The sequence below is a fragment of the Leptonychotes weddellii genome, chromosome 4, assembly GCF_054177405.1.
Source record: "Leptonychotes weddellii isolate Sample4059 chromosome 4, ASM5417740v2, whole genome shotgun sequence".
Taxonomy (NCBI): Eukaryota; Metazoa; Chordata; class Mammalia; order Carnivora; family Phocidae; genus Leptonychotes; species Leptonychotes weddellii.
In genome coordinates, this window is record NC_138372.1 from 37,754,556 (window position 1) to 37,769,648 (window position 15,093).

Here is a 15,093-nt window from a genome sequence, read left to right on the forward strand (position 1 = left end):
AGGTCACGATCCCAGGGTCCTGGGATTGAGCACCGCATTGGGCTCCCTGCTCGGCCAGGAGCCTGCTTCTCCCTCTGCCTGCTGCTCTGCCTGCTTCTGCACGCTCTCTCTGTGTCAAATAAATAAAATCTTTTAAAATTTAAAAAATTTTTTAAAAAGACAAATAAATGAGCAGAGCAAAACAAAAACAAAAAAGCTTTTAGTTTAAGTTCATTTTAAACCCAAACTACTTATTACATAACTACATTATTTTGACTTAAACTGGAAAATTGAATTAAAGGTTTTATTTTGTAAATACTAACACCTGAACCCAATCTAGAAACTGTATGAAGAAAAATATACTTCAAAGTATCTACGACAGAAAACAGTTCCTAGGTCTCAAAAAGTATGAAAGGCTTTTAGTTTTCCTTGGTTATTTTGGTTTGTCATCCACTCAACAAATACTTATCTGGATCTATGATAAAAGAGACATTGTGGTAGGCAAATAACAAAAATGAAGAAAATGAATCCTTGATTAAAAGGAGCTAGAAGAGCTAGGAGGAAGAGAACTCCATCCCACCCTCTTTTACAAATAAGTTGAGGGCCACAATCAGTTAAATTTCTAGAAGTAAAACACAAATCTGATGACTTCCAGACAGATGGCTCTTTGTAACCATCTATAGTTTACTCAGCTTAATGAATGCAGTAAGTCATTACAACTCGACACTGAATCAAGCCAAAGAGGAAAAATGCCACAAAAGCAGAAACCAGTGCAGAAACCTGCCTCTTAAGTTCTTGCAAGCCAAGCATAACCTATATGAACTTAAAGTGACCCAAGAGTAGTATTACATGTTTCCAATGCTAAAATAAGGCAAGCAGGGTTATTCTATGTTGGTGCTATTTATTGGTACTCTGTAATTAAGGGATATTTACAGCACAGCTCTATAATGAAGCCTCACCCTATATAAGTACAGTTTTCCTTACGGTCTTCATTCTTTACATCCTAAAGACAAGAAAAACTGTCAAAAAACAAAATTAAATGCATTTCCTACTCAGGGATTTAGTTTCTTCATCCATAAATATATCACAATTGTTTTCAGAACAACCAAAATTCAAACTACAAAGCACAGGTACATAGAGGTAACAAAGGGTAAGCTATTTAAATATCAGAATGGTACTTAAAGCCTCAGAGAAAATGTCTCTTCATGAAAAAGGAGTTATGTGAGCTTTTAACGTTTTAACACCCAGCATTAGCTTTAAGGATTAGGCTACCATCCTGCAAAAGATTAATCACTATGGTAAAACCCTCAAAAAACAAAGACTGAAAAACAATACTCTATCATTCTTTTATTTCAAATCTACACTAAATTAAGACATTTAATGGTTTAGGAATAAATGACACATTGATTTCATTTTAGCCCTTTATGATATAAAGATAAAATGGTCTAGTGATAAAGAATCATATATGTGCTAAATACCTAGTTCAATGCAAGAAATAGTCGTAAGATATAAAGCACTTATCTTACCACTATCAACAGCTTCAACCTCACGGTCAATTGCATCTCTGATCATTAGCGGATGAATGAAGAACTGAGCCCATCTGAAAAATAAAAAACAAACCCTGGCATTTCTGTTTCTGTTCAGAGAAATCTTTTAATCGGTCAACATCTATTTTTTGTTTAAGAAATTTACTAAGTTGGGGGCGCCTGGGTGGCTCAGCCGTTAAGCGTCTGCCTTCGGCTCAGGTCATGATCCCAGGGTCCTGGGATCGAGCCCCGCATCAGGCTCCCTGCTCCGCGGGAAGCCTGCTTCTCCCTCTCCCACTCCCCTTGCTTGTGTTCCGAACCTCTCTCACTGTGTCTCTCTCTGTCAAATAAATAAAATCTTTAAAAAAAAAAAAAAAAAAAGAAAGAAATTTACTAAGTTGGGGATGCCTGGGTGGCTCAGTTGGTTCTTCGGCTCAGGTCATGATCCCAGGATCCTGGGATCAAACCCCACTTCGGGCTCCCTGCTCAGTGGGGAGTCTGCTTCTCACTCTCTCTCTATGCCCCTCTCCCTTCTTGTGTTCTCTGTCTCTGTGACAAATAAATAAAATCTTAAAAAAAAATATTTACTAAGGTGGGGGCGCCTGGGTAGCTCTGCTGACTAAGCCTCTGACTCTTTATTTGGGCTCAGGTCATGATCTCAGGGTTGTGAGATCAAGCCCCACATCAGGCTCTGCACTCAGCATGGAGTCTGAAATTCTCTCTCCCTCTCCCTCGGTCCCTCAGCTGGCTTGTGCACGCACGCGTTCTCTCTCAATCAATCAATCAATAAAATCTTTTAAAAAACAAGTTTAAGTTCATAACCATGCATATGTAAAATCTAATTATTTTCTGCATTTCCATAAAGTCTACAAACTATCTCTTTTTCATTGTAACACCCATACAGAAATGTACATAAAACATGAACATAGAGACTAATGCATAACTATAATGTAAACACCTAAGTGACTACCCCGTAAGTCAAAAAACAGACCACTGTCATAATTCTAAAAGCACCCAGCACCTATCTTATCCTCAGAGTTAATATCCTGAATGTTATGATAATCACTTCTTTGCTTTTCTTTATAGTTTTATCACCCATACATGCATTTCTAGACCAGTGTTTCTTGCCTTTCTTTTTCCCCATTATCAACCCTAAGTAGCCTTTTCAGATTTTCCCCTAATCACTCTCCTTGAACTTCTAATATCACAGATATACTATTTATCTGTATGTGTATCTGTGATTTTTTTTTATATACATATAAGGTATATAAAGCCTACTCTTTTACTCAATACAGGGTTAGAAATGATTAAATTTTTTAAGTTAAAAGTTGTTTTTTTTTTTTAAAGATTTTATTTATTTGACAGAGAGACACAGCCTGAGAGGGAACACAAGCAGGGGTAGTGGGAGAGAGAGAAGCAGGCTCCCGGCTGAGCGGGGAACCCGATGTGGAGCTCAATCCCAGGACCCTGGGATCATGACCTGAGCCGAAGGCAGACGCTTAATGACTGAGCCACCCAGGCACCCCTAAAAGTTAAAAGTTTAAAGGCTATCGATATTTCACTTACCTTTATAACTGTTATTTGCTTTTTAATGTAATTTATTTACATAAATTGTGATGCATCAAATTACATATGTATCCATTTATATAACAGCAATGCAAACAAAATTTTTAAATTAACATCTACTTTTCCAGCAAATAAAACAACTGAAAAAATTAATTTCCTACAATACTTAGTAAACTTTTCCCTTTTGCTTGATCCAAAAAAGAAACTTTTAACTTAATTAGCTACTAGATATTAAGATAGTTGACATTTTCTTCTTTTCAGTATTGGTATAACTAATGGGTTGAATAACTTTTGTTCAATTAAATAATAAAAGAGCATATTTCTATTTAATTCTTAATGCCAAAGTCATACACAAAAGCACAGAGTATCAAACAAACATTCACAAAGCAGCTAATGGAACCAACTAGCATGTGTAGACCACCTCTACTGATGACTTCAACATCAAGCAATCATTTGAAAGTCCTCCAATCACCTATCCAACAGTTTTGTAGTACTGACATTGTATATGCTTTGTCCATCTTCTATAAACTCATATCACTATAAATGGTGCTCATGTGATACTCAAGAAAACTCAAAACAGAAATTAAATACTAAGTAAAGATTTTGCCAGGTAGTGTTAAGCTTTGGAGGGCCACAAACCATTATGATACTGACCATTTTTTTTTTTACCTCCAAAGAACCAATTTTTGCCACCAACATAAAAAAGATCCTCCCTGCTGAGAATGCATGTTCTAGACAATCTAGTTTTGTTTCTGAGTTTATCTAAATGGAAATATACTGTATGTATTCTTTATGTCTTATTTACCTATTTATTTTAATATTCATCTATGATGGTACATGTGGCTGCGGTTCATTTATTTTCACTGCAGAATATTCCACTGCATTAATTTATTCATCCAAGCTACTGCACATGAACATTTGGGCCGGCTCCATGTTTGGACTATTACAACCAATGCTGCCATAAATTCTTATCAAAGTGTACTGGGCACATTTGCACAAGTTTGTCTAGGTATAAATCTAGGAAAGGACTCCTAGGTAATAGTGTATACATGCACATGTTCAACAGCACTAGATAAAACCAAAATTTGTATCACTGTCACCTGGTATAATCAGACTTTAGTATTTACTGCAACTTTTACGAATACAGTTAAATCTCATACTGGCTTTAATTTACATTTTCCTGATTCCTAACGAGATTGAATACCATTTCAGATATTTATTAATCATTTGAATTTTTTCTCTTGTAAAATACCTGTTTTAAGGCTTTTTTTCTATTAGGTTGTATTTTTTCTGATTCTAATAATATATATACTTACTCATTTTATACATTTAATTATGTTATATATAATTATACATATAATCTAATAATTAAAAATCAATGATAGTTATTTTAAATATAAGTCCTTGGTTATGTGTTACAAATACAGTCTTCTACTTTATACTTGTTTTTTTCCCCACTCTTTATAGCATCTTTTTTTTTTTTAAGATTTTTATTGGGATGCCTGGGTGGCTCAGTCAGTTAGGTGTCTGCCTTCAGCTCAGATCATGATCCCAGCATCCTGGGATCGAGTCCTGCATCGGGCTCCTTGCTCATAAGGGAGCCTGCTCATCAGGGAGCCTGCTTCTCCCTCTGCCTGACACTCCCCCTGCTTATGCTCTCTGACAAATAAATAAAATCTTAAAAAAAAAAAAAAGATTTTTATTTATTCATTTGAAAGACAGAGAGAGAGAGAGTGCACAAGCAGGGGGCAGGGGTGGAGGGGCTGAGGGAGGAGCAGATTGTCTGCTGAGCAGGGAGCCCAATGTGGGGCTCTACCCCAGGACCCCGGGATCATGACTAGAGCTGAAGGCAGCCGCTTAACCAACTGAGCCACCTAGGCACCCCTATAGTATCTTTTGATTAATATAATGTAGTATCATTTTTCCTTTAGGTTTTGTGCATTTTGTACCTTGTTTGGTAATTCTTACCAAAGCTAAAGTTATACTCATCTCTAAAACTTTTAGTTGTACTTTTTACTTTTTATCTATGATCTACCTGGAATTGACCTTTTGTGTATGTTGTGAGGTAAGGAGTCAATTTTGTTTCTGGCTTTATAGAAGCCCAATTACCTTGGAATCATTTCTTTTAAAAGCTCTTTCATCACTGCTCCACAGTGCCCCTATCAAAAATCAAGTGTTCACCTATGTGTTGGCATACTTACAGGATTTCTGTTCTGTCCCATTGGTCTCTTTGCTTAGCCCCCTGCTAACACCATAATGTCCTCATTACAAAACAAAACAAATCTAAGTATCTCCTACATCAAGTCCTGCTATCCTGTTATTTTTCCTATGCAAAAATAACTGGCCCTCTCCCTCTCCTTATAAATTTTAGACTTAGCTTTTCTATTTAAAACTACATATATCTTCTGAGATCTTGGCTGCAGTATCACTGAATCTGCACATTAACTAGGAAAACTGACATCACTAAAAAAAAAATAAGGCTTCAAATCCATGAATAGTATTTCTTCTCAATTTATTTAGTTCTTTAGTATCTCACAATAAGGTTTTAATATATTCCCTGAAAAGAGGCTTTATACATAATTTTTGGAATGATTTCTGAGTATTTATTTTTACAACTTTAAAGGTATTTTAACTGTTGCTGCTACATAGAAATACTACTGACTTTCATATATTAAACATTATCATTTTTATCACTTTTTATTTTATATATTAAGCCACGTTACTAAATTATGTGAATAATTTATCTCTAGAGAAATCTGAATTAGAATTTCTATACTCACAATCATATCACCTACTATAACAGCTGTGTATTGGGGCGCCTGGGTGGCTCAGTCGGTTAAGCGGCTGCCTTCGGCTCAGGTCATGATCCCAGGGTCCTGGGATCGAGTCCTGCATCGGGCTCCCTGCTCAGCAGAGAGCCTGCTTCTCCCTTTCCCTCTGCCTGCCGCTCTGCCTACTTGTGTTCTCTGTCAAATAAATAAATTAAAAAAATAATAACAGCTGTGTATTTTGCTTATTTTTCTCTCTTGCATAATAGAATGATAAATAGAAGCGATCACAACCTGTATCTCTGTCTTGTATCTGTTCAACTTGAAAGCTTTCAAGGTTTCACCATTAAATATAAGGCTGGGGCGCCTGGGTGGCTCAGCTGGTTAAGCAACTGCCTTCAGCTCAGGTCATGATCCTGGAGTCCCGGGATCGAGTCCCACATCGGGCTCCCTGCTCAGCGGGGGGTCTGCTTCTCCCTCTGACCCTCTTCCCTCTCGTGCTCTCTGTCTCTCATTCTCTCTCTCTCAAATAAATAAATAAAATCTTAAAAAAAAAATAAATAAATAAATATAAGGCTGGTTCAAAATATCAAATATCATATTGAGAAAGTTGACATACTCTGTTTGCTAAGAGCATCTTCATGAATAGATACGAATTTCATCACACAATTTTTTCTACATATATTTTTTTCCTCAATCTGACAATGTGATTGGGGCGCCTGGGTGGCTCAGTCAGAGTCTGCCTTCGGCTTAGGTCATGATCCTGGGGTCCTGGGATTGAGCCCCACATTGGGCTCCCTGCTCAGCCAGGAGCCTGCTTCTCCCTCTCCCTCTGCCTGCCACTCTCCCTGCTTGTGCTCTGTCAAATAAATAAAATCTTTAAAAAAAAAAAAATATGACAATGTGATGAACTACATTAATTGATTTTCTCATGTTAACTCCACCTTATATTTTCTAACCCAACTCAGTACTACTATATCATCCTTACTAGATATTGTTATTGTGAGTCTGGTCTGTAATTTTTCTTGTATTATACTTTCTTATATCAAGATCATGCTACCTTCATAAATGAGGGAGGAATTATTTCTTCCTTCAAGTTTTTGTAGAACTCTAAACCTAAAAGTTTATTTTTGAGATTTTTCATTACAGATTCACTTCTTTAATGGTTATAAGATTATTCAAACTTTTTAACTGTAATTTCTCTCATGTGAGTTTTACAAGTTCTATTTCTAAGAATGTATGTGCTTCCAGTTTTTTTTTCACTTACTGGCATAGGTATTCAAAATACCTTATTATATTTTCAATATCTGAAAGATTACAAATCATATTCTTTTTCATTCCTGACACTTGCACATACTTTTTTTTCCTTGACCAGTCTCATGAAAGGCTTATCTATTTTATCAGTTTTTTCAAAGAACCCACATCTAGCCCTCTAGTTTTTTGAAACAATATGTATGTTGGTTCTACTGAGAAATAATTCACATACTGCAAAATTTCCTTTTAAAGAGCACAATTAAGCAGATTTACTACGTTCACAGGATTGTGAAAACACTAACACTAATTTCAGAAAATTTCATTACCTCTAATTAAACAGCCACCCAGGCAGCCTACCTTTCAGTTAGTTCTGAATTTGGGAATAGGAGTCCTTCAACTTTTGTTCTCTTTCAAAATAATTTTTGCTATCTTGGTCTCTTCCATTGAATTTTAAATTATTAATTTCTTCAAATAAGGCAGTTGAAATTTTGATACAAATTAAATTGGGGGGGGCGCTGGGTGGCTCAGTCGTTAAGCGTCTGCCTTCGGCTCAGGTCATGATCCCAGGGTCCTGGGATCGAGCCCCGCATCGGGCTTCCTGCTCCGCGGGAAGCCTGCTTCTCCCTCTCCCACTCTCCCTGCTTCTGTTCCCTCTGTCGCTGTGTCTCTCTCTGTCAAATAAATAAATAAAATCTTAAAAAAAAAAAATTAAATTGAGGGGCCCCTGGGTGGCTAAGTTTTTATTTTGGCACAAGTCATGATCTCAGGGTTGTGAGACAGAGCCCCGCGTCAGGCTCCAGGCTCAGCAGAAGAGTGTGCTAGAGTTTCTCTCCCTCTCCTTCTGCCCCTTGCTCCACATGTGCACACTTGCTCTCTCTCACAAATAAATAAATCTTAAAAATAATTAAATTGAAACTGTAAATCAATTTGGGAAGTATTACCATCTTAACAATATAAAGTCTTACAATCTATAAACATGAGATGTTTTCCTGTAATTTAGGTCTTCTTTAATTTCACCAATTTTTCACGGCTTTGCACATGCAACTCTTATACTTCCTTTGTTAAAATTATTCCTAAGTATTTTATTTTTTTGCATGTTATTGTCAAAGGAATTTTTTCTTAATTTAATTTTTGGATTTTTCATTTCTTGTGTATTAAAATACAATTGATTTTTGTACACTGATCTTCTATCCAGCAACCCTGCTAAACTCAATATTAGCTCTAACAGTTCTCCTGTGGAATTTATAGGATTATGTATAAACAAGTTCTCATTATTTGTGGTAGCTATGCTCTCTAGGCTGCCATGACTGCTGAACTAGCAAATACTGAACCACTATCCTAGAGGAAAATATGTGTGTACACACACACACAATTATCTTAAATCCTATCTCATCCTAGTAGATTCTTTTTTTAATTCAGAAAAGATAGAATGAGGTTCAGATGTATTACGTAACTTGCTTGAGGCCACCTCACTAATGGGAGCCAGAGTTGGGATTTAAATCCAACAAACAGGCTCTGAAGCCAGAGTTTCTTTTACTGTATTATACTGTTCCCTAGTGTCTCCAACCCCTGGTCATCTCTATATGAAAGCTGAAACAAAAAGGCAGAATGTTGCCTTGTTCAACCTCAGCTGAGAGTACGCTGGGCAACTCAAATTTTTCACAATTTTTAAAATTTTTCACATGTCCATGAAAGACTATGAAAGCACCTAGTATTCATTTGGGAGTTACAAATAAGTTTTAGTAAGTAGGTGAATTCTCCACAAACAATGAGAATCAACTATACAAGATTATGTCATCTGCAAATAGAGATAGTATTCTTTTCCAATCTGCATGCTTTTATTTCATTTTCTTATCTAATTGAGCTAGCTAACACCTCCCCTAAATGCTGAATAGAAGTGGTAGCTGACATCTTGATCCTGATCTTCAGCGAAAAGCTTTTATTTATTTATTTTTATTTTTAAATATTTATTTATTCGACAGAAAGAGAGAGTACAAGGAAGGGGAGCAGCAGACAGAGAGGGAGGGCAGGGCTCGATCCCAGGACCCCAGGAACACGACCTGAGTGGAAGGCAAACACTTAACGACTGAGCCACCCAGGCGCCCCCAGAGAAAAGCTTTTAATCTATCAACATTAAGTATGTTTGATGTGAGTTACTCATAGATACTCTTTATTAGATTAAGTTCCCTTTTATTCCTAGTTTATTAAGGCTTTTATCATGAAAGAGTGCTTGATTTTGTCAAATGCTTTTTCTATTTACATTGATATTATGTAGCCAGATGTATTTTGTGCTTTTTTCTATTAATATGGTATACTGCAATGATGTATTTTGCATGTACACTGATTTTGTAACCTTGCATTCCTGAGATAAATTGCAACTGATCATGGTGTATAATCCTTTATACATTTTGCTGGATACAACTTCACAGTACTTTGTTGAGGATTTTGGCATCTATATCCATGAGATATTAGTTTGTAGTCTTCTTGTGATGTCATTGTCTAGTTTTGGTATCAGAGTAATACTGACTTCATAGAATGAGTTACAAAGTGTGTCTCATTCTATTTTTTTAAAGAATTTATGAAGCATTAGTGTTAATTCTTCTTTAAATGTTTGGTAGGTTTCACCAGTGAAGCCATGTGGGTCTACACTTTTCACTTGGGAAGTTTTTGATTACTGATCCAATCTCTTAATACAGGTCTATCCAGATTTCCTGTCTTTTTTTTTTTTTAAAGCTTTTATTTATTTATTTGACAGAGAGAGACAGAGAGAGAGAGGGAACACAAGCAGGGGGAGTGGGAGAGGGAGAAGCAGGCTTCCTGCTGAGCGGGGAGCCCGATACAGGGCTCAAACCCAGGACCCTGGGATCATGACCTGAGCCGAAGGCAGACGCTTAACGACTGAGCCACCCAGGCACTCCCAGATTTCCTGTCTTCTTGAGTCAGTTTCAATGGTTGTTTCTTTTTAGAAATGTGTCCATTTCATCTGGAGTACGTATTTGTTGGCATAAAATTGTTCACAGTATTGTACTGTAGTCCTTTTTATTTCGGTAAGACCATAGAAACGTTTACTCCTGGACGCCTGGGTGGCTCAGGCAGTAAAGCGTCTGCCTTTGGCTCAGGTCAGGATCCCAGGGTCCTGGGATACAGTCCCACATCAGGCTCCCTGCTCAGCGGGAAGTCTGCCTCTCCCTCTGACCCCACCCCCACTCATGCTCACTTCTCTCTCTAAATAAATGAAAAATCTTAAAAACAAAAAGAAATGTTTACTATTTCACTCCTGCGTTTAATAATCTGGGTCTTCATTTTTCAGTCCAGCTGGAAGTTTGTCAATTTTGGTCTTTTCAACTTTGTTTTATTTTCTCTATTTTCTATTCCCTATTTCATCAATTTCCACTCTCACTTTTATTATCCTTCCATTTACGTGGGTTTAAATTGCTCTTCCTTGCCTAGTTAATTAAGATGTAAGTTTAGGTTAACTGACTTCAGGTCTTTACTTTTTTCCAGATCTTTCTTTGGTAATGGAGGTATTTATAGCTATAAATTCCCTCTGAGCACAGTTTTTGCTGCATCCCATACATTTTTGTATGTTGTTTTCATTTTCATTATTCTCTAAGTATTTTTTAACTTCTTTTGTGATTTCTTCTTTGACCCACTGATTTGAGAGTCTATGGTTTAATTTCCACACATGTGTGGAATTTCCCAAGTTTCCTTCTGTTAATGATTTCTAATCCCATTCCATTATAGTTACAGAACACAGTCTCTATAATTTCAATCCTTTCAAATTTATTGGAATTATTTTTATGATGTAATATATGTCAAAATGCTGGAGAATGATATGCTGCACTTAAGAAGAATGTGTATTCTGCTGACTTTGGGTAGAGTGTCCTATAAATGTCTATTGGTTTATACTGATGTTCACATCTTCCATTTCTTGTTGATCTATCTAGTTGTATCCTTTGTTAAAAGTGGAATTTGGAATGCGTGGGTAGCACAGTCAGTTGGGCATCCAACTCTTGGTTTCAGCTCAGATCATGATTTTGTGGTTATAAGATTGAGCCCCATGTCAGGCTCTGCGCTTGGCACAGAGTATGCTTAAGATTCTCTCTTCCTCTGCCCCTTCCAACCCCACTCTCTCTCTCTCTAAAATAAATACATCTTCTAAAAAAACAAAAGTGGAGGGGTGCCTGGGTGGCTCAGTCAGTTGAGCATGTGCCTTCTTGGGGTCCTGAGATCGAGCCCCATGTTAGCCTCCCTGCCTGGTAGGGAGTCTGCTTCTCCCTCTCCCTCTGCTCCTCCCCTCTGCTTGTGCTCTCTCTCAAATCAATCAATCAATCAATCAATCAATCTTATTTAAAAAGTGGAATGTTTACATTTCCAACTATTTTTTTAAAAAATATTTTATTCATTTATTTGACAGAGAAAGAAAGAGAGAGAGAGGGAACACAAGCAGGGGGAGTGGGAGAGGGAGAAGCAGGCTTCCCGCGGAGCAGGGAGCCCGATGCAGGGCTCGATCCCAGGACCCTTGGACCATGACCTGAGCTGAAGGCAGACGCTTAACGACTGAGCCACCCAGGCTCCCCTACACTTCCAACTATTATTGAATTGGGTATTTCTCCCTTCAATTCTGTCAATTTTGGTTTCATGTGTTTTGGGGCTTTTGAAAGATCAATGTATGTCTCTAACTGTTGTATTTTCTTGATGGCTTGACCTTTTTATCATTATAAAATTCCTTTGTCAACAATTTTCATCTTACAGTCTATTTTGTCTAATATTATACAGCTACTCCAGCTCCTCTGAGTTACTATTTGCCTGGTATATCTTTATCCATGTTTTCATTGTCAATCTATTGGTGTATTATAATCTAAAGGGTGTCTCTTACAGACAGCATGTCTAGTTGAATCATACTTTTTTATCCATTCTACCAATATCTGTCTTTTTGGTTTTTTTAAAGATTTTATTTATTGGACAGAGAGAGACACAGCGAGAGAGGGAACACAAGCAGGGAGAGCGGGAGAGGGAGAAGCAGGCTTCCCACCAGCAGAGAGCCCAATGTGGAGCTCGATCCCAGGACCCTGGGACCATGACCTGAGCCGAAGGCAGACGCTTAACAATTGAGCCACCCAGGTGCCAGCCCCCAATATCTGTCTTTTAATTAGAATGCTTATTCATTTACATTTAATTCCTGATAAGGCAGGATTTGTGTCTACTTCTTGCTGTGTTTTATATACATCTTATACCTTGTTCTCCCTCTATTCCTCCATTGCCGACTTCTTTTTGTTAAAATAGGTATTTTCTTTTCTTCTTTGGTGGAGGAGGGGAGGGACAGAGAGAGACTCTTAAACAATCTCCACACCTAGCACAGAGCCTGACATGGGGCTTGGTCTTACAAACCCAAGATCATGACCTGAGCCAAAATCAAGTGTCAGATGCTTAACTGACTGAGCCACCCAGGTGCCCCCAAAATAGATATTTTCTGGTGTGCTATTTTAAGCCCCTTGTCACTTCTTTTACTATATCTGAGTTATTTTCTTAACATCTTAACCTATAACAAGCCATTTTAAATTAATACTGACTTAATTTCAATTGTATACCATTTGCCCCTATATACCTGTTCTTTTACCCCTTTGAGCTACTGTCATACAAGTTATGGCTTTACATATTATATGACTATCAATAGATATAAAGTTTTGCTTTATAAAGTTAATGTCTTTTAAATCAGACAGGAGAAAAAAAACTTATAAAATTAAGTATATTTGTACTCTTTTATATATATCTATGTAGGAACCTTACCAGTGCACTTCATTTCTTCATGTGGATTTGACTGTCCTTTCATTTCAGCCAAGACTCCATTTATATGTCATATATAGATCTGCTAGCGACAAACTTAGTTCTTAATTTATCTGGGAATGTGTTAATTTTTTTTAGTTAGAAGGACATTATTGCTGGATACAGAATTCTTGAGACTTCCAGGAAAGATGGCGGAGTAGGAGGACCCTAAGTTCACCATGTCCAATGGATACAACAAGATAACACATCAGTGTAAATAACCCATAAAATGACCTGAAGACTGGCAAAACAAACTCTTCATAGCTAAATGCAGAGAAGAAACCATATGGAAGAGGGCAGGAAGGGCAGAGTCATGGTTGGGGGCTAAACAGACACTGAGGACTGTCCATGGGAGGGAGGGACACCAGAGTGCACAGAGGGAGAGAAATAGACTGTCACATTGGGAAGCCCACACAGGAAAGACGAATTCCCATAATATTTGGCTCTGAAAAGCAGAGGGGCTGAATTTCACAAGTTCTCATAACCAGCAGGACTTAAAACCAGGTACTTGAAGAATCAGTGGGCTTGGTTCTGGGAGAGCCAGAGAGCAAGAGGAAACCAAACCACCACCCTTAAAGAGATAGCAAAACAGTCCCACAGAGACAGCATAGAGGCAGCAGTTTGAAAATCACCTGGAGTACACAGGAGGGAGATTTACTAATCTCAGATCCTGTGCTGTAGGAACAGGGACCAGTTGGGAGACTTCTCCAGGAACAAAGAAGCTGGCTGGGGCCATCTGCCTCCCCCTACCACCAGCCTAAGCATATAACACAATGCTGACACTTGCTACCTAACTTGCTAACATCGCCAACCCACACCTGCATTCTCCTGTAGACATGCCCCTCCAGCCATACCTGGGCTCCACGTCTCTTCCCACAGCAGATCAGGGCAAACCTCACTAACACCCTGCATCTCGCATGCTTCTACAGATCCGCCCCCTCCAATATACCCTTGGTGAGAGCCCATCCAATGCAATGCCACAAGCCTCACAGAGTGCAAGCAGCCCCAGTGTGCCAGCACCATTCCAAAGTGACTCCTGCCCCAAGGAAAGGGAAAGATAACCATATATACTAGTCACAGAGCAGCCCCAACAGTGGTCTGGGAGCGAACAGCTGGTCTGATTGCAGGCCTTGCCCACCAATAAAAGCTTCTCAGGGGACAGGAAAAGCACCCTAGAGTTTGGTGCTACAGCATCTCTGGAAAACACCCAGTCTGACTCAACTAAAGCCCAAGGTGGCCGCAGACTGGCCCACTAACAGCACAGGAGCCAAACAAACAAAGAGAACCATTGCAGAGAAGTGGACTAAAGAAAAAAGCGGCTCAGCCACAACAGCAGGATGCCCACAACACACATAGGAGACACCCCTGAAGCACCAGGTTCTGGTGAACAAAGGACACTGCACTGCAGGGCAACACAACCTGTTCTTGAAAAGGCTGTTACTTTCAAGAGCAAGAGATGTAGCTGAATTTCCTAACACACAGAAACAGACTCATAAAGTTAAACGAAATGAGGAGACAGAGGAGTATGTCCCAAATGAAAGAACAAGACAAAACCACAGCAAGAGACCAAAATGAAACAGAGATAAGTAACATGCCTGATAGAGAATTTAAAGTAATAATAATAAAGATACTCACTGGACTTGGGAAAAGAGTGGAGGACCTCAGTGAGACCCTTTACAAAGAGACAGAAAACATAAAGAACCAATCAGAGATGAAGAACTCAGAAAGTGAAATTAAAAATACACTAGATGGAATAAATTATAGATGAGAAGCAGCAGGTGAATGGATCAGTGACCCGGAAGACAGAGTAATGGAAAGCAATCAAGATGAGGAGAGGGGAAAAAAACACTAAATGAAAATAGACTTAGAAAACTTAGTGACACCATCAAATGTAATAACATTCATTTTATAGGGATCTCAGGAGAAGAGAGAGGAAAGGTGACAGAAAATTTATTTGAATAGCTTTAAACTCCCTGAATCTGGGTGCGGGAAACAGAAATCCACATCCAGAAAGCACATAGATCTCCCAAGAAGATCCACACCAAGACACACAGTAGTTAAAGTGGCAAAAAATAGTGATAAAAAGAGAATTTTAAAAGCAGCAAGAGAAAACTGTTACATATAAGGGAAACCTCATAAGGCTGTTAGCTGATTTTTCATCAGAAACTTTACAG

At 38.2% G+C, this 15,093-nt stretch overlaps 1 protein-coding gene across 4 annotated transcripts in view; it reads right to left on the minus strand.

Annotated features, from left to right (window-relative positions):
- NRDC (nardilysin convertase) overlaps positions 1 to 15,093 on the minus strand; it is a 108,991-nt gene that overhangs the window by 38,408 nt on the left and 55,490 nt on the right. For all 4 annotated transcript variants that reach the window (XR_014144498.1, XM_081816897.1, XM_081816896.1 and 1 more), the window contains one exon: positions 1,506 to 1,579. Coding sequence is in view for 3 of the 4 variants with exons in the window: in XM_081816897.1 (XP_081673023.1) it covers positions 1,506 to 1,579 (74 nt within the window). In the remaining variant the exon portion in view is untranslated. The remainder of the gene's footprint in view (positions 1 to 1,505; positions 1,580 to 15,093) is intronic.